Below are 20587 nucleotides of genomic sequence, written 5' to 3' on the forward strand. Positions count from 1 at the left end.
ACCTGCAAATGTTTTGAATTAATAATTAATTTTGGATTTAATCTGGACAGGTTAACTGTGTAATATTGCTGACTTTTCTGTTTTAAGTGTGTCTGTGGTGATGTATGCATAAAAGAAACTGAACTCAGGAATCAAAAAATGAAATTTATTTTGATGAACTTCATATCCTTTCATTTTTAACACTGCTCCTTATTTCCATACCAGAAAGTTGTTATATTTGTTACCAGTCCAGACACTGAGTCATTCTTGTTTAAACCAGACACTAGTCTCTCTGTGTAATTTCTCTCTCCCCTTCAGTTTTTGGACTGAGAGGAAAATTGTAATGCCAGGTGCCTCCCCTAGCTCCATTTCTAAAGGTATTACTGTAAAAACACACAGAGGTGCTAAATGCTGCCAAGCAGCAATGGAAATTCTCTGAGCTCTGATTACTTCAGACACAGTTAAGTTAGGGAATACCACCTGATTCTGACAATATGTACAGGCTCTCAGTTTCCAATTAGAATGCTTCATCTTCTTCTCTCCAAAAGCCTCTCTCCTGACACTTTGTGATAATGCAGTGATAGTCATGTGGCTTACTTCATATGAGGTAATTTGACATTTAAAGGTAAGAACTCTGCAGGTTTATCTCTCAATTTTATTTCCTTTTGTTCTGAAAACTTGTGTGGAACTTTGTAACAGAGCTGAAATGCAAGGATTTAGAAACTGGTTTGTGTTTTAAAAAAAACCCTATGTGTGACATAGGTTTTAAATGTGAGTGGCACCAGAACCTAGTTTACTCTTCTTTTTGGAAACAAATAACCCCTGAACATTCTTGCCATGTTACCATATGGCCACTTTGAACAACACCTGTTTTCAAAAATACCCGTTTGATTCCAAAGCATGAAACTGAGCTTATTTTCAAAGGGGTTCAGCTTCCTATCTCACTTCTGTTAGTTGTGTGATATAACTTGGCTACCTATGTATACATGCTTAGACTCACACACTTCCATTGCAGCGGTGCTTTAGTAACTATAGATGGAAAGAAATTGGAGACTCTTTCAAATTTGTCATTTTTCAGTAATTCTAGGTTTTACCACTAGATGGCTTCCCAGGATAGTGGATATAGCTCCAGACCTCCTGTTAACATGTGGGATTGGCTTAATTTTGGGACATTCTTAATCATATATATAGTCTTAAAAACAAGGTTCTTTCCAGCTCAACTGTGAGGACATCAGTGTGAGGTTTGACATTCTTGAGCATCTTTGGATGTTCCCAGGACTTTGTGGATTAGGTTATTTCTGATGGCTGCCACAACTCTAACTGTGCGTGAACTGCTCTCAGTTCACATGTGCATGTAGATCTTCCTCAGAAATACTTAATCAGTACAGCTGGAAACATAACGTACCTGCCTAATGCTTAACAGTGCAAACCGCCAAAAGCTGGGGACCTAGTTGCAATACACTTTGCCCTTTCTCCTGTTACAACACAGTTTAAAGTGCTATGGAGACCTTCTTGTGTTGCAACTATGCCCTCGCAACTGCACAAAAAGTCTTGGAAAAGGGGAGAAAAGAAACCACCCTTTGTTGTGAGCAAGCGAGGCTCCCTCCTGCATGCAGAGCCTGCCTTTTTTACTGCCCCACTGCTGAACGACCAGCTTTCAGCAATGCAGGCATCTTCCGGCTCGGGGAACCCACGAGTTGTCACGTTGTCCATAAAAACACGGCTCCGACGGTAGGGACGTCGCTCGCCATCAGCCGAGGCGACCTGGGGCTGCCAGAAGCGTTCCCCGTCCGCAGCAGCTGATCTCGGGCGAGCAGTTCGCTGCCAGAGCCCGGTAAGGCAGGGACGGTTCCCCCGGCCTGCGCCTTCGCCCTGCCCGTTGCTGGGAGCGCTGCCTCCCGGGCGGGGGGCGCCGCAGCCCCTTCCCCCGGCGCCGGGCGGGGGCTGCAGACGGCTCGGCCGCTCCAGCGCAGGGCCGCAGGCAGCCCCAGCGCCCCCCGGCCCCAGCGCAGCACCGCAGGCAGCGCCCCCCGGCCCCAGCGCAGCGCCGCAGGCAGCGCCCCCCGGCCCCAGCGCAGAGCCCCCCGGCCCGCAGGCAGCCCCAGCGCCCCCCGGCCCGCAGGCTGCGGCTCGGCAGCGCTGCACGCCTCAGCCTGCCTGCATGTGCGAGCTGGTGTGCGGTGGCTCCCGGATAGCGCTGGGGGAGGGGAGAGCAAAGCCAGCCACTCACAGAAACAGTAGTGAAATCTCCCCAACACTTTAACTGTCAATCAGGCTTAATGGGGTATAAAAACTCCCCAGCGCCGCGGCTGTGATAGGCAGAGAGCGCAATAGGGAGAAATGAGTAAGAGCCAGAGCTGAAATAGTGTACGGCATAATTCCTGCTCTGTGATCACAGATACTCCGAGTGAAAAAAAACAGGAGAGGGGGCAGAGAGAGGCGGTGATCAGCTCAACCTTTGCAACCGGCTCAGGACAAGACGTCTATAGATTTTTATAGATATTAAAACAAAAACAACAACCTTGCCCTGAATAGAGCCTTTCTTAAAAAGAAGGTCCTGGCAATTCTGTCTTATTTAAGCAATTTCCTGAGTCTAAGAATAGAAATGAGCTGCCTGGAAGGCACTGCAGGCTGAAATTTGGAGACATAGGCTGCTTTATTTTATTTTTCCAAATATAAAAGCCTTCCATGTGGATACTGGATTTTTATGTCGGTCTCTGAGGCGGAGGGATGTATGGTTACTTTTAATTTTACTTTTTTTTTTCTCTCTCTCTCTTGTAATTTTAAAAAACTGTCTTCCAGTAAAAAGCAAGGAAACCGTTTTACCTGCATGTGACAATCCCAGAGGACACAGATCAAGAAACGGGAGTGACTTGGTCTTCTGCACTACTTTACTCCTACCCCTATTTTTTTAGGGGGAGAGAAGGATTTTTCCAGCCTGAGAATCTTTTGCCCCCAAGTTTTGGAAGGGGCTTGAAGACTTGTCCCCCATCTGGGGGTGCATGAAGGGTATTGATTTTCTTTCTCTGTTAACTTGGTTTTGTGAAGGGTTGGAAGAAGATTTTGCCTTCCTGACGTGCCTGGAACAAGAGGATGATTTGGAAGTGGCTGGGCGCTTTGCTGCTTTTCCCAGTGCAGATGGTTTATTTGGTGGTGAAGGCTGCCGTGTGCATGGTGCTGCCGCCCAAGCTCCGCGACCTGTCCGGGGAGAGCGTGCTCATCACTGGAGGGGGCAGAGGCATTGGCCGCCATCTGGCCAGGGAGTTTGCTAAACGAGGAGCCAGAAAGGTGAGCATCAGCACGGAGGGGGAACGGGGGAGGAAGCTCCCACCTGCTGCTCTACGGGGGAGTCCTCCGACTCGGAGACTTAAAAGCCTTTTCCCTCGCCTACAGGTGGGATTGCTTTGAAAAGGTGAGAGGGGAGGAGGGGCGCTGATTTTGCAAAACCCTGGTGCGCCGAGCCATAACGCTGACTTAGGTTTCAGAAGTTGCCCACTCCTCCTTCCCGGCGTCCTGTCTCTCCCCATCTCCTCTGAGGAAATGTGACAGTGAGCAAGGGGGCCCCTCCCGAATGCTCTCTGCTGACAAAGGAGAGGGTCTGCTCCAGCCTGGGTTTCCTGTGGCAGGGACGGGGGGGCTGTGTGACTCCCACCCGTGCGGCCAGTGCTCGCTTGCGTTCCTGTGTGCTGGGCTGCTTCTGGCAGTCCTGCTTGCTGGGACCGTGCGCAGGCAGAGGGGGCAGCTGACCGCCGGCTCCAGCCGCCCGGGCTGAGCACATCTCGAGCTCTCCGGCACAGCCAGACTGCCACAGCCATGGTGCCACCCCGCCGAGGGGGGCTTGGCTCGGGAGGGGGCAAATGGTGCGTGGGGACGGCTCTGGCTCTCCAGAAAGGGGGGAGAAGGGTTCGGTTTCACCCCGACGGTCTTCCATTCACAAAATTAATTTCTTGTGCTTTCTAAAGTCCCTTGTGTTTTACTTTTGGCCAGCCCAGAGCTGTTCAAAGGTAAGATGAATGAGAGCCCAGCAAGGAAGAAAAGCACAACATGAGTAGGAGCTGTGAGGTTGTTTGCACTTTTCCTTTGGGAGAGAGGGAAAGAGGCTGAGAGACTGCTCTGTCTGCACAACCGCTTCCAGGCAGTGTAGTTGGTGTGTCCATTCAGCACAGGAACTGGTGGTTTACCTTGAAACGCTCTGTTTTCATACGTACAGGTGTCTCCCTATGTGGGAATCAGTCAGGAATACAAAAAACATGCTTAAAGATTTAAAGTGTTATCTCCCCCTTTATGGGTAATGAAAGGGAGGAATTCTGAAATTAAGACAGCTGCATAAATACTTCTCTGTGTGAGAAAGGATGAATGAGAGTAAATAGAGAATAAAGAAGAAAACACAGAATGAGAGGATATTTAAAGAAAAATTTGCATTTAGTTTGGGATAGTGTTTTGTCACTCTCTTCCACATGCATTACAGTTTTCTCTGTGTGGTGTGGAGCTATTCTGGCATACAACTTTGAGGTGTAAAATATGTCAGCATTGAACTTTGATGTTTGTGTATGTTTGTGTTTAAACATCATGTTGGGATTTACAAATTCTTGGAGACAGAGCAAACAAGTTGACTGACCTTTGGACCCAAGCAATTTGCTGCAAGTGTATTTATGTTATCTGTTAGAATACCATGCTGCATTATTTATTTCTTTAGTCCGGCTGGTTGCTATGCTAAGCTCTGGTATTGAAGTACCACCATTTCTAGGGCTTGCTCAAGAAGAGCTGCTTAGCTGCAGCTGAGCTAGAGGCTGAACAATGGCAGTCAGCCCTAATGAACCAGGTGACATGGGCTGAAAGGAGAGAGCACTGTGTAAGATACAGAGCTGAGCATGGCACTACTGTGAACAGATATAGACTGTAGTTAATTTGTGTGTTTTATCTATAAAATCTCTACATATCTTAAAAGGAAAGAATAAATGGGAATGATTGTTGGGAACCGTTGTACCTGCCTCGTGATATTGTGAAATGTTGTGTGGTTGTTAGTTATGTTTAGAACTTTGGGGGCAGGGTTTGCCTTATGAGTTGTTTTCATGTCTGTCATCAAGGTATTTCAGTTTTTGCTTTTACTGAATTTGAATTAGGTTCTTTTTTCAGTTATATCGTGGCTATCCAGTAAGTCAGGTATGGCACTCAGCAAGTTTTGAAGTGGCACTGCCTTTTTGCCTTTGGTAGTGGCACGTTTTCCCTGCACCACTAACACAGGCTTATCCTTTTCTTCCTTAACATTTTTAATGACAATTTTACCTAGATGCGGTAGTTTCCATTCCCTTTGCTCCAAGGTTTCATTTTTTTTTTTTCTGCCTTCTGTGCTCAACCCTAACTTGGTGAATTTAATGCAGTCTCCATGTAGAATGCAAGACCTCTGTTTGGCACTACTCTTCAATTTTACGCTTTGCCTTAGATGATTAAAAAGAAACGAAGTCTTGAAGTGGCTGGCAAGTTGTCTTTCAATAAGGCTTCTGAAAATTAACTATTCTATTTTTGTTGTGACTTCTTATGCCATTAACTGTTCTACAATTACATGCAAAGCTTGAATTATTGATTATAATTAATAATTCATAACAGATTCTGATTATCAGATGGTGTAGTCACAATATTCCAAGTATAGAAATACGCTTCCACCGCAGGCGTGAAATTCTGAGGCCAAGCACAGTGATACATAGAGGTGAATGGAAACAGTAACATATAGATTCAGATTCTAATAATGGGTGTGCAGTGCATCTTGAAAAAGTCGTCACAGCGCTTGCGCACACAGACATAGTGGCGGAGTTTTGGAGGTAGGCGGCGATATATAACCATATTTTTGAGATTAGAATCTTCTGAAAGATAGGTTAGTTGAGGCTGTTAGCATATGAAATTTCCTCTGATAATTACACTGGACTGGATTTCATCTCACATTACCTCAGAGGCTGGCTTTGTTAATCACAAATGAGATGTATCTGAGCGGTTTTCGCATAAGGCGACAAGTGTCGTATCTCATTAAGATTACAAATTGTTACATAGGCAACCTTTTTACTGTAAAATTTGATCTTGCATTTAAAGCTATGGAGACGGCAAGAAATACATCAAAAAAAAGGGGTTATATAAATGGGGATACAGTGTCTTCTGCTTGATAGATGAGCATGGACACTGAAATTCTCAATGGAAGTCTCTTGAGCATGATCACATAAATCCATCCTGGTTCCCATTCTCAGCTTCCATTCCTTTGAGTCCATTGCTCTGCCATTGTGCTTCAGGTATGACTTAGAAGGATAAATGTCTAGGAGACGTTTCTTTCTAAGTTGATGTTTCTTTTCTCATGGTTGTTCATTGGCCTGTCTGATGAAGTGGCCAAGAAGGGGACAAAGCACTGTCAGCTGTGTTTTCAGTTTCAGAAGTGTGTATCTTCTGGCTTTTCAATCGAAACTACTGGCAACTTTTAGGCAATGAGAGACTTTAATCATGTCGTTCCTGTTCAGGTGTATACTAAGAGATCAAAGGATCCATACTCCATTTTTATCTTTGGGTAGAAGTTTTCAAAAGCTACTTGGTCATGGCAGGCACTGTGTATTTAAATGCTTCCCGTAACACTTCTGGGAAAAACCAAAAGCATGTCAATTTGCTGTATACAGAGAAAGAGTGGTTTACAAATGATCCAGGACATGTTAGTGTTACTATGAGGGATGAATAACACTGAATTTTCTCCGGAAGCACTCAAGTATTGTAATTCAGCTTTCATGCTGTTCCCTGGAGATGTGTCCAGATTCAGAAGTGCTGGCTGAGGAGTTACTTTGCTGCGGCTGAATTGCTGGAGAAACATACGTTTTTGCTTTCGGTTCCTTCTTGGTTGCTTGCAGAATTCAAAATTGTCACTATTGCTGGCTTTAACTCTTGAGAATTTTGACTACACCTTAAAAGTATTTGACCACGACAGCATCACCTCTGCCTCACTCTCACACATTGGTAGCTTTGTTAAGGGTCTTAGCTTTTGATATTCTGTGGTTAGCCAGAATGGCAGAGTATATCTGCGTTAATGAAACGGGAGAAGGAGAGATTTTTATGAGTTTATGATTTAATGCCTATGAAATAAAAATCCGCTTCCAAAGCCTAATGGTGTTTTGCAAAGGATATACTGTATAAGCAAGGTAATATTGGGAAGACTGGCCCCTTTGAACAATATTTCTTGTGTGGAAGAACAGCCCTCTGCAGATGTGAGTAGTCAGGGGGATGCAGAGGCTGAATGGGTTCATTCACTGGTGGTTAGAATTGGAAAACTCTTCTGGTTTCCTCTGAGCCATTTGCTTTTCCTACAACATTTTCTGTTATAGTGCCTTTGCCAGAGAGTTGTCAGCCCTGGTTTTGATGATCTCTAGTGATGAAGTATTGATTCATATGTCTTTTGCATGTCATTTATATGTCTTGCTGTTTGTTAAGTTTTGTTTTAGGGAGTTTCCTTGATGTCTGAAATTTTTCCTTGTAATTTTAATTTACTTTGTTCATGTATTATTTAATGTAGTGTGTGACTGAACAGGAAAGAGATGTTTGGTTTTTAGGTGTTCAGGATTATTAAGTGTCACCAAAAGCTAACAGAAATAACTGAAAAAGGTATGGTTATAGGACAGAAACAGATTCCCCAACTATAGTATGTATTTTAGTATTCGATCTTGTTTGACGGTAACTTTGGAAGAGTTTCTTAGGCCTTCCCTGTTGGGAAACTAATCAAAAGCCTTTGATTTTCATTAGGTTTTTTATTAATGCTGAGGGTTCTGGGCTCAGAGATCAGTGGTATCTTCAGTAGCTTATCTACAAGGGATCTTATGCAGAAGTGCTTTTCTGCTGTTTCTTTGTGGTCATTTCTGTAATCTCAGTTTCTTTCAAAGTATGTGTATTTTATCCTCCTATTTTGCTCCCTCCCAGCTGTGATATGTTTGCTATTTTGGTAACAGTAGCTTTCGATGAATGAACAAGAGGGCTTCTAGGGATGCTTTGGCATGAGAGATGTCTCCAAAATACCAGATGGGTTAGGGGTAGCCCCGGCCTTGTCTTAAGTGTGACAGCACTGCAGAGAAGAGTTGAACAATTCCTGTTAACCTCATTAAAGAGTTTTTCACATTCATCACTGTGCAAGAAATGACCTCGTAAACACACTGAAAGATCTCTCCTTTCACTGTTCTGTCCTCTGAACGTTCACGTCCCATGTGCAGGAGACTGTGCCCCTCAAAGGGTTTGCATGCTTGCGCAGCAGGCGAGGTAAACAGTCTGGAATATCAGGACAGACAAGAGCCCTTACTAGATGGCAAGGAGCTAGTATCACCAACAAAAACAAGAAACGGAAACTTTGCTCTTGCATGGAATGTACTGCTTGATAGCCATGACCTCGCTCTGTCAGCACTGGAGTCTAGCCAGTTATGTCTGCGAGTCACCTTTAGCAGGATGGCAATGTGATGGACAGCTGCAGAATGCCGCAAATGCAATAATATGGTGATTATTATGGGACAGTGAACAACAAAAAAATGGAAATTAATGCTAATCTCGTGAAGCAAGGGCAAAATACTGAGGCTGATGCTGAAAGTCATCCAGAGCTGCAACTGTTTTTAAGGTGTAGGACAAACGGTTAGTATCTCATGGATTTCAGTAAGAGTTCTGAATCTAAAAGTTCTCCTAAAATATTGGTCATGCTCAAACATTTGTCTCCAATTTCACTTTCAGAACATGTAGAACACTCTTACTAAACTATTTGAGAGTTAGCTCTTGCCTAAAGGACCTGACATCAGATTCTTAACACACAGGAATTTTAATCTGCCATAGGCTTCCATCCAGATGGATGGTGTTCCAAACCTGAAAATGTTTCTTTTGTCATGTACAAAGGCGTGTAATTTCTGATAATGTGCTGGAGGAGTGGGGAAGGGATGAGATAGCATACCTAAAGTAAACTCGGTAAGTCCTTCTGCTTGCTGTCTGTCAGGTTGTAAATCCACCGCAGCTTGGCCTATCATCGAGAAGATCCTTGTATTCTGCCAGTAATAACTGATTTCTGACATGTATCTTGCAATTCAGTCTGAGTTCAGAACATGAATACAGCTGATCTGGCCACCCCAGAGGAGATTAGATGTAAGGAAAAGAACTGTTTTAAAATTACATAATGTCAGAGCTGAGAGGAACTGGTTTTCCATAAATATGATTAATCATCATCTACTTGTTTTTAACAGGCACCATGATTTGACATAATGAAACCAGAAGGCCTTTAAAATTATGTTTATAAAAGAAATGGACACAGTTCTGACGTACTCAATGCAAATGCAGTACGCAAATGTACTGCACAAGCAGATGTTGAGTCAGCCTTGTGTATAATAATTTTAAAAAGGCTCTGTAAAATTTACGTATGTATTTTTACATTCCAGTACTAAGACAATGTTGTCAAGGGAGCATCTGTCCACTTCCAGAATGCTTTTTATGCCCTGTGGAGATACCAGAATGACATATAGACTTACACTTCATGTATCTACCGGATTTTTCTGTAGTAATTTAGAAATGGAAATAAGTAACTAGCCTTTTTGAAAAAAGACTTTGACCTGTCTCAAAGTGAAAAAGATCACGTAAGCCAAAAGGAAATTTTGCATTTTCTATGTTATAGATATTTTAGTATAATGAGAAGATTTACCAATAGTGTAAATATCAGGTTCTAGGTAATTTTTCTCTCCTGTTGGCTGTGGTTGAAAAAAACCAAACCACCACCACAGGAACTGAACAGTTTCAGGCATATTTTTAGTGATAGTTACTTTAATCTTACTTAAATTTAAGCACTTAATCTTACAACGAACTATTAGAGTGTGTCATAACTTACCAGTAATAAGAAGTATGTGAAAAGAATTGGGGTGTGAATGTTCTTCCATGTCATGCAAAATAATATATTAATTTGGAACTTTTGGTAAACTGTGAGAGCACAGATTTGATTGAGTCGCTTTATGGTCTGTGGAAAGGCTTTCTTTCTATAAAGATTATATACTGACAGCAGCTTTATTTAATGGTTTCCTCTTGGCAGTTCACTTCCTTGTTGTTTGAAGTTAAGGATGGGCAGAAGAACCCTCGCTTCAAGTCCCAGGCTTCAATGGCATTAAGCCTGCTATGTGTGCTAGTGCCAAGGCCACAGTTTGGATAACATGCTGAATAAGTGTCTCTGGTTGGCAAGCACAGCCAGAATTTATCAGATATCAGATCTGTTGATGCTGCTTCACAGACATTCTGGCTGGAGCTGTTTTAGCTTATAATTTAGAACATACCTGTCTTTTGTTACTGGGTGTGTTGTAAGGAGAATAAATAATGTTGGCAAGAAGTGGAACTTGCAGAGTAACAGGCTTGTCATCTCGCATCAGGATAGAGTGATGTCATGTGAAAATATTATCCCAGTGCAACCATGCTGTGTTGGCCCACCAAAAAATCCAGCACTTAAAATGCTTAAGAACTGGCATCAAGACAGTTATATGAGGCTTTCCACAAAATACAAGGACCATGTCAATGCTGTAAGAAGTCTTGACATTTTAAAGGTGAGGTTATATATAAATGTTGTTGTGGTGCCTCAGAAATCAAATCATGCACCAGAAATTATTTAGCATAAAGATGCTAAATGTGCTGTATAAGGACAACAGAAAAAGACAATACCTACCTCAGGGTTTACATTGTAGATATAAACCAAAAAACAACAGCTGAATAGAGACACAGAAGTCTGTACTGATGGTGATTGTAAAGCAAGTGATTTCAGCACCACTTGTTTAGCCATTTTCAAGTTTTTGGAAAGGCATCGCAGCAACAGAGATTTTAAGGTGGGATTTGAAGAGCTACAATAAAGAGTTTAGGGGAATGTTTACAAAGGTGCAGACAGTGTAGTAGAAAACCCAAAGTTTGGTTTTGTTTTTTTTTTTTTAATTAATGCTGGTAGGTAAAGGCTGCAATAGGAGATCTGATGCTAAATGAAAGGTCTGCGTTAACACGGGGATAGCAGCCTTGAAAGTGAATACAGAAGCTTTGATATGGAAAGCTTGAAGAGGAGTCAGTGAAATTCAAAATGAGAGTTGACTTGGTCAAAGTAGTAGACTAGGGATCTTATCCTGAGCAGGGGGGGTGGACCAGATGACCTCCAGAGGTCCTGTCCAGCCTCAACCCTTCTGTGATTCTGTAATCTTGGTCTTACTTGTACCAAAGAAAGGATTCAGAAGGCTGCTTTTCAACATTTCTTTGGTCTGTGATGTTTCACCTTACTTATCTGAAGTGATTCATCCCTATTTTATTTGCACGGTTTCATCACCTACTGTGACCTGTAAATGTGCTGCTGTGTATTTCTGTTGCATTTCTGTCATGAGTCTGGCACAGGCTAGGAAAAAGTTGTCTCAGATTTGTAGAACTATTTCCATCTGAAGCATTGATAAATATACTACTGCATTATAAAATTAATTAAACATGCTGTTGAGCTAATCTCTGATTAGTTTGGCACAGCAATTTGCTTTAAGAATGACCATAAGCCCTACATACATTTTTAAGCATTCTGACTAAAAAGGTTAGAAGGAATCAAAGATTTTTTTTTACAGTGTATTTTTGTGTTGTTTTTTTTTTACCCTGCTGTGGAAACCTCTCTTGATAGGGTGATACTGTGCAGTGGATAGTAAAAATATGAAGGAAGAGCTTGGAAAACTCTGAATAGACTCTGAATGACATTCCTCAAACAGAACAGCAACATTCAAAGGGAACATACACAAAGTAAGTACATCAAGATCTAGCTGGTTTTACATCATATTACCATAGCCAAGACCAGGAACTTAGCCTTACTGTAACCTGAGAGGTATGAAAGTATTATAACAACTTTTCCAAGAAAAGAAGTAGGACAAATAAATGATGATGAACTCCACAGAAGTAGTCAGTTAATTCTACAGGAACTGTGGGGAAAAGCAAAAGAGACAACAGTTCTCTCTATTTCTTTCCCATAAAATTGGATAAGTGTGCAGAAATTCTGTCTCCTTCTGGACAGTTTGGAAATGTCAGGTAATTGTTATTGATTCTGAGCATTTGTTTTAAAATCCATTAACAAATGTCTGTTACATTTAAAGTTAATTTTTCACTTTGATTTCTGGACTGAATTGAAGATAAAAATCCAAAACCATTGCTTCCTTAAGGTATTATGTAAGAAAGGGAGACTGGAAAGTAAAAATCTTGAAGACGGAGAACAACAGCCTCAGAGCTGGCCACCGAGAGAGAACAAACTCTGGAGTTTTTAAACCTGTGTGCTTATCAGGAATAGAAAGCAGAAATTATTAGATCTTTTTAGCTGGGTCCAGACTCTGTTCTTCAAAGCATCATGTCAACATGCTGAAGAGTTGAACAAGTCAGACCCAGGCACTGCCAGATCCATTGGCTGATAACACTGACGCCAGTAGAAAAGGGTCAAATACATGTTGTTTGACCTTTATCCCAGTAGGGATTAAATTGATTCTAATTAATAGACTCGGGAACGGATGGTACCTTGGTACTTGGTAGAGTTTGTAACTAATTTAGATTGTTCATCCTATTAGCTCAGCCACAAACCATGCATAATTACAAAAGGATTTTGTGGACAGCCACCCTTATGTTGCCACCTTCTTAATTACAGTTTATTGAATACAGTGCTACAGAGCTTACTTGTTTTGATTAACATAGGGATTTCTGTTGTCCAAACACTGCCTGAGCAAATGTGTCAGTGCTCCACTTTTGGCAATAAAATAGTGTTTGAAAGCATAAATTCAGCTCTGTTAAAATCAGTTACTCTTTACGTATGTAACTAGGGGATAAATCCGTCTCTCTGTATGTAATCAGTGGCAATTGTACCTCTGAGTACACTTAAACAACATAAAATTATACGTATTTTGAGGAGTTATAAAAACGATACCTGTAAAAATTCTGGGTTGTGATTATCCTGTAGTATGACATAGTTTTAGCCATGGGTTAGAAGTCTGTGTGGAGATGGGGTGGCAGTTGGTATGACCTGGCTAATATATTTCATCCCTTATCTAAGTGAAACAGCCATTTAGGTGCAAATGGAGTTCAAGCTTGACTTCTCATTTAGTCGGTGTTTCTCCTCTTGGTCATCACAGGTACTGGCTTACACCAGTTGTACCAACAGGTAGCGTTTGTCTTGGGTATGACCTCTTTCCCCCTAAGTCCTGGACTGAAACTGCTAGCTAAGTTTCTGAGTGCTGACTTGTATCAGGATGTAGAAACTTCAGCCACTGAATAAAATCTTATTTCAGTGTTTCTTAGAAGCTTCACTGGGTGGCAAATGTGTCCTGTATAGCTAGGCCTACTTTAACAAATCGGGAGTTACCACTCAAAAAAAGCATGATGTTCTATATACAAGTGGGGTTTTGTTCTGTTTGCCCTTTGAATCACTGGGTAAACACAAGTTACACTTTCAAGATTTTCTTCATATCTGAGGAGTGGACAAACTTGCAACACTTTAACTGAAAGCAGAAACTGTTAGATAATCTTTTAACTGGGCGTTAAGAAAAACCTCAAATATACTAGGCTTAAAATAAATTAATGGGAGCGGAAGATGTTGTTGTAAAGACATTGTGCAGTTCACCTTTCCATGCCCTTAAAAAGAATAGATTGACAATAACAGTGGAAAATCAGATAATTTCTACACGAAGATTAAATTAGTGTTAGTCTTAGATCTGTCATTTTAATCTCCTTGCTAGCAGTAAACAGATGCCTTGTCTCCCTGATCAGTGCGTTCGCGGGGTGAGACTTGGCTGGGGTAGTTTGGAGAGGGAATGGGAAATCCTGACATCCACTTTCAGCAGCTTGGCTTTATGTTGACTACAGACTCCAATGCCCTGTGCCCTACCTCCTAAAAAAGTCATTACCAGTGAGAACAAAACTCAGCTCACTGCCTTAAAGAGAAGAGGTCATGCTTCCAAGCTGAATATTAAAGCCAGCCAGCTGGTACAAGTGCTTCTTTCCCCAAGTGGTAATAGAACAGGGCTGGCTCTGAGCTGTCAGAAATGATGTAAGAACATTTCCAAGACTCTTGGGAAGCGCAGGAGTCCTGTCTCACTGAACAGAGTTGTTTGATTTTGGATTTTGAGATATGCTGATTGTGCAATGTTGTAGAGTGTTCTTTGTGTTGCTTGTTATTTGATTTTAATCCAGGCCCCTTAGAGACTATTGTCTGTGTGGTGTTTATATTTGAATGTGTGCTTTATGAAAGCAAGAGGTTTGCCTCTTTAAAAGCAAAACGTTTCGCTGTCAAAGGGGTTTTTCAGGGTTTCATTTCCCTAGATGATGATGTGTAGCTGTTGCAGATTGCTCTATGACACCTTTTATGCTGTAAGGACCTGTGTGTGTGCATGCACACGTGTGTGTACGTGTGTGTGTAGTAAGAGTGTGCACGTAGTGATCTGGCACCTTGCATCTCCTTTGCAGCCCGGAGTTCATCAGTGGGTCAGCCAAGCTGCTAATGACATCCCTACACTTGTTTACTGCTCACACAGAGGAAGTGCTGTGCTGATGGGTTTGACCGCTGCCATTATCTTATTTCAGTCCAGCATTTTTGCAAAATTAGACATTTAGAAAAGCATCTTCTATAAAGTGAGTTTACTTTCTCTTCCTGATGGATATAAAAGGGAAAATAAAGGAGAGAAAATTCTTAACCATTGAAATTCTGTTACAAGAACAGTATTTCATGTCGTCATTGAAATTGTTATAAAGCAACTAAATAATCAGAATGCTGGTTATAGATTGCAAAAAGATCCATCTCAAAGGGAGTCAATGTAACTGGGATGAACTATTCTGAAGGCAGAATGGCTGCTTTAGCCAGCAGAGTCAATAAAACCAGTTAAAATACTTCTGGTTTGTCTTTGAGTTACAGAATTAGGCCAAGTGGTGTTACTTGTTTCAAGATCTAGGCTTCTAAGTGCAGTTTTGACACTGACAATACATCACAGGTTTCCCACTGACACACGTGGAGATTGCTGTTAGTCATCGCTCCTGCAAATCACGTCAGTCAGGTCAATTGGTTTTGGTTTTTTGTGTACCTATAGATATTTTTCAGTGGAAGTAAAGACTGTTCTACAGTGAATGCAAGTCAGCCAAAAATAGGCCTGCTTTTTAGGGCTAAATTTCACACTTTTCCTAGTGGTTTACACATCCCCAGTGCTCTGCAGTCTACTGATAGGTAGAAAACCCTTATGGCATTGAGCTGTGCTTGTTACCAGCTTTGAGCAGTAAGGAATTATTGTGCCTCAAGATTGTATTACTGCCCCTTCGGCTTACTGACCAGGTTACTTTATATAGTTTATTTTACTGGAAAGTAAAGCTTATCTCATGTTCTGTGATAGCTTAATTGATTTTATGACCATGTTCAAGTGAATTAACTTCATTTTGCATTGCAGCGGCCTAAAAAGCATGCACACAATAGATGATCATATCCAAAGGGTGATAACTTCCAAGGGAGCTGTAAGTTATTAATATGCTGGAGCTTGATTTGTGATTGCCTGACCAGCACCTGTAGTTTCAATAAGTATCATTGTAGCAGAATCTGATTAGAATTGCTTTGATAATTTCTGGATAAAAGTAATGATCATAACTTTTGTTTCTACATTTACATGTCACTTTATTTAACTGAAGCTGGACTGGTTTTCACAATTTCTATAAGCAGAGTAGCTACTTCATCTTTACAGCATATTGAAAAATTGGATAATTGGTGAAAGACCCTTTTTAGCCATGCTGTACCCCTTTGGGGGTTGCATGCTCTAGGAGCTTATAATCCTGCAATTCTGTCCTCCTTGGACTTAATAGGCTGTGAGAGTTAAATATGTCCTGAAAACATTGTCATTTGTACAACAGATGAATAGATTTTAGAAATTCTGCCCTGTTGCATAGCAACAGCGGCCATTAAAAAATAACATTTTGAAATGTACACAGAAAGATAGGAAACCAGTTAAGCATTTAAATATCAAAGCTTTCTTCAAAGCATTACCCTTTATTTCTTTGACTAAAATACTTGTAAGAAAAGCTCCTTTTGACAGCTTTTAGATGGTTTTCAATTGGTAGCAATTCTTTTTCTGGAGGCAAAGGAAGCTTGTAGTGGAGCTGGTCTCGAGCTGTTGCTAGTGTTCAGTTTATATATGAATTTAATGTAGGCTATTTTAACTCCCAATACTTCTCCAGTAGCCTCATGGGAGACCTTATTTTTTCAGTCAAGAGCTGCATCATATTATGCACGTGGATGATCTAGAGCATATTTTAGGGCTTTCTGGAGGGTAGTTTATAATGACAGTGTTAGAAACATTATTCATCCTTAGCTTTCCGTGCCTGGTTTTGTTGCAAGGCTTTTTCTAGTTTAACATACTTAAACACTTCCCCTAGTCTTCCTTTTCTGTGATGCTCCTACAAGAGTTGGGGTTGTCTGTCTGCCTGTGTCTTCCTCTGGCTTGTAGACATTCCTTGTAGCTTTCCTCATTCATCAGAGCCTTCTAAACAGTCACCATTTTGTCCATCTTATTTTTCAGTTGTGCTAATGTGACAGTACAGAGAAATGCGAAGTCTCTTTGACTGGTAGCAGGACTATAATGACGTCTCACAGATCTACGTTAGAACGTGTAGTAAACTTAGCTCCAGTTCACACAGCAGTGATCATAGATTACTGCCCAAGTTCAGAACCGGTCCAGCATCAGAAAGCTGATTAAATTACCTTCTCAGTATAACATCTGGTTAATAAAATTGTATTTATTATAGAGCTTGTAGTGGAATTTTATATATTCCCCAAAATAAGTAAAGTGCTGATGAAGTCCTCATAATGATTTTGCTCAAAGCACAACTTGAAGATGTTCTGAATTAACACTGACAATGCTTTACTCTAAGCTGGTAATTCAGCATAACTGGTCCTTCTGTAAGCTACACATGGTCTAGCCCACAGGTCTGAGTGCTGTCTCAGGGGTGGTGATGCAGTGGCCGGCCTTCCCCGCTCCACATTCAAACCGCTCAGCATTTCAAGATTAGGCACTCTGTTACAGCACTCATCTCGGAAATAAAAGGCAAACTCTACAAAATAATCCAGTTCTATTGGCACCCAGTTTATAGCTCTTTAATTCTTCTTTTCTGTAAATGTGTGTTAGGTCTGATTTTTCCACTGTGTTAGTTAAGAAGTAGCAGACTTTTCAGTTAAGTGTAGGTTGAACTGGACAATTTTAGGAGTTACTTTCACCCAGTCACGTGATGGAAATACTACTGTTGGATCCATATTTTTAATTTAACAAGTCCCTTACTTCTAACCTTACCCTGTAACCTAAACTTCTGATTGTTTTTGGCTTTACAAAAACACTCTCACCGTTCAGTGTCAACATAATTTTCTGTCATAGTAAATGTTTAACTCTATTACATGAACATTTAACCTGCCACATGTTAATAACTCTTTACCCTGAGAGGTATATGGAAGAATTAAAAATAATAATGCAGCATTTTCGAAGGAAAACGTGCAAATGGCAAACCTTCTGCTATGTTAAAACGCCCTGCCAGACCATGGCATTTCTGTCAAGAAGAACCAGTACTTTCTTTTCCTCCTTTGAAATGTTATTTACTGACTTTCTATCCCTTCATCCTGTCTGCTGTGCTTGCAGTACCAAAGGGCTTTCTGCACCTGCATATTTACCCTCCCCACAATTTCCTGAGATCTCTGCGGACTTTTTTATATGAATCTGGATTATAAGGATGGCATGCCAAGCAAATGGAGGCAGCAGCACGCTGGTTATTTTTACAGGATGGAGTATTACATTTCTGTTGGTAGCTATCTACAAAGCCTTACCTCAAATACATAACTTAAACTTAACCCCCTCCCCACCCCCTAAACATGCCACATCTTTCTGCTTTGCAGCCAGAGAATTTTATTGCTGGATATTTCTTTGTGTGCTTTGGTTCCCTGGAGCAGAGGCCGGTTCTAACACATGGTGTGGCAGACATTCACCATTAAAAATCTGTCTCTTTTTTTTTTGTTGTTTGTTTGGTGGGGGTTTTTTTTGTTTTTTTTTTTTTTCCCCTCAAATGCTTCCAGGACCCTTTGCCGGGTGACAGCTTGTGGCCACTTGGTGCTTTGGTTGGAACGTGCACTCCATATGACCCTGTCCCAGCGTTAATAGGATTGTAAAGGCTGACTCCTGCATGACCTCTTCTTGCAAACAACCCTAACCCTTCCCCTTCCTCAACTGTTCTGTACCACAGAGCTGAAAAGTGTTACTCCCAAGGCAGTCTGGAGTCGCAGTTCATGTTGCAGACGAAAGCAATTGGAAAAACCACTGGAAAAAAGTCAGCATGGGGCCACCTGTCCTTAAATAGTCCTGACTGTGAGAACAGTAGGCATTTGTTCCCTTCTTTAGAGGGAGCTGGGTTTAAATGCCTGTATGCAGACAGAAAATTACAAATTTTACTTCCAAGGAGGGCCTCTACTGAATAGAAGACAGGTGTTTACATACTTCTCAATTATTTTTTTAGGTGCTGTTTTGTTCCTTCAGAGGAAAAAAGGGATGACTGGGATACAGTTGGAACTGACTGTGGTTTAGGTGGATAATGTTAATCCCGTTGAGTGCTAAATCAATGTATAAAGTAATAAAAGGTCTGACTCTAGACTAAAGAAATTGGAATTCACTCTTTTAGTCTCCTTCTGAAGTCTCTTTAGACCTAACTTTTAATCTCATTACTGTATGTTACTCCTGACCTTAACTCAAACCTGTTTATGATAAAGTCTGTGTTTTGTGCTTACCATGGTGGCAGGATTAAATTTAAGATAAATTCTTATAGTCTAATCTCTTTACAACTTCTTCTAAATACTAACCTAGAAAAGTTTGTGTGTAAAATAGGTAAATAGGCTTACTCCCTCAATTCCCCCATGCTTACCTGTAATCTTTCTTATACCCACCCCTGGCAGCTTTGATATTCACTTTCCACTGTGGGAATGGAGAAAATCTTGCCACTGGCCTGCTTTGTTTGCTTACTTTTATATAAGTGTCAGTAAGGGGCTGGGTTAAGTATTTTGACCTACTTCAGGCATCAAAAGCTTCTTTTTTTCCTTTCTAAAGCAAAGATTGGCTTTTCACACTGAACAGCCACACCTTCTGCTCTTCCAGTAATCTGGTTTTAGCATGCCTGTCCCAGCCAGAGCTCCTGAAAGGACTTGCCTGACTTTGCCTGGGGGCGAGAGAGGGGAAGGGGTGGAGAAAAACCTTATCCCATTGACAAGCAAAATACAGGAACACTTTTGAGGCTGTAGGATTTAGCCTCCTGTTCCCATGATTTGCAAAACTCTGCCAGGATTATGGGATACACTGGAATGGATTTCTTTGGAGGACCAACTGTGAGTTAGTACTACCAGGCTGTGTAAATACATGGGGATAAAACCGGCATACTCCAGTGGATTATCTACACTTTGTACTTCCTAAAAGTATGCAGGAACTTTCAGTATTGGGTGCAGAACAGCTTTCTCTGTTTGAACAAAGGTAGCAGTCTGCACAGTTACAGATACCAACTCAAATAGAGCAACTTTTGTTTCGCTGGACTAGGAAGGAAGTTGAAAGAGGGGGATGAAATGTGTTGACCTACCAACTACTTGCTATCTCTGGTGATCTGTGGCCAGGCGTTGTGGTTGATTTGTGAAGGCAGCCGTAATGAGATCAGCAGGAAGGGCACTCTCGTGTCTAACACTTCAATCTTTCAGTGTCTTCAAATTGATACAGAGAATTGCTTCATGAATTGTAAGATGCAGAAACTTTTGGAATGGCAGTTATATCTGCTAATCACAGTGCACGTTGTTGTGTTGGAAAAGACCAAGAGTGAACAATTCTGTACTACTAACATACAACCCAGATAATCCAAGGGGAGTGTCAAGAAATGGCACATGTTCAGTGTCAGAAATACTTTTGTTGCGGGACACCTTTTCCGATACTGGTCCAGTTCAGTGGAGGGATAATGTCTAGCCCAGCATGTTTGCTGAAGATACAGTGACAAATTAATTGACGATGTAAAAGGGCAGCATTCCTTTGCTGCCGTTCTTGCGCTCTGCTAGCAGTAAAATCAGACCAAACAAGTTAAGTAATAGCCTTGTGAATTATGTAAAATTAGCTTTAACCTCATCTCCTGCACCAATAATATACTTCAGGCTCTGGAAGCATAGATCATGCATGTATATTGTGGTTGACAGCAGCTTCAATCTACACCAGTTTATATAAATTAGTGGCTTTATCTGATTCTGTGGCAGTCAAAAGCATAACTCTTACTTGTGTTACGGTGAAAATCAGGATTTCAACCTGCAGTCAGGTTTGGGGCTTTTGGCAAGCAGCCAGCCTCGGCCGCTATTACAGTGTTGCCTTAGTACAAGGGCAGCTAAAACCTTCCTCTTGACTCCCCTCCGACCTCAGGGCATGTCTCATTAGCAGATTAAGTCCAGAGTTAAACGAGTCCTCTGGGAGCAGAGGATGCAGTGTCTACTGAGCCTGCCACTCTGCCTGAAATCATTTTCCGAAGGGCAGATAAGGAGTTCTGGGGCTGGCCGGAGGGGAGAAGATCTGGAGATAAG

At 41.5% G+C, this 20587-nt stretch overlaps 1 protein-coding gene across 3 annotated transcripts in view; it reads left to right on the forward strand.

The window, feature by feature from the left end:
• The first annotated feature begins 2279 nt into the window (after positions 1-2279).
• DHRS3 (dehydrogenase/reductase 3) overlaps positions 2280-20587 on the forward strand; it is a 30315-nt gene continuing 12007 nt past the window's right edge. Inside the window, exons 1-2 of one of the 3 annotated variants that reach the window (XM_055705659.1) lie at positions 2330-2346; positions 3028-3267. In XM_055705659.1, coding sequence (XP_055561634.1) covers positions 3073-3267 — 195 coding nt within the window. In that variant the 5' untranslated portion in view covers positions 2330-2346; positions 3028-3072. Of the gene's footprint in view, positions 3268-3295; positions 3392-20587 lie in introns of those variants that run through there. The other 2 variants (XM_055705658.1, XM_055705660.1) reach the window with 2 other exon arrangements.

This window comes from Falco cherrug, chromosome 3, assembly GCF_023634085.1.
Source record: "Falco cherrug isolate bFalChe1 chromosome 3, bFalChe1.pri, whole genome shotgun sequence".
In the NCBI taxonomy this organism is placed as follows: domain Eukaryota; kingdom Metazoa; phylum Chordata; class Aves; order Falconiformes; family Falconidae; genus Falco; species Falco cherrug.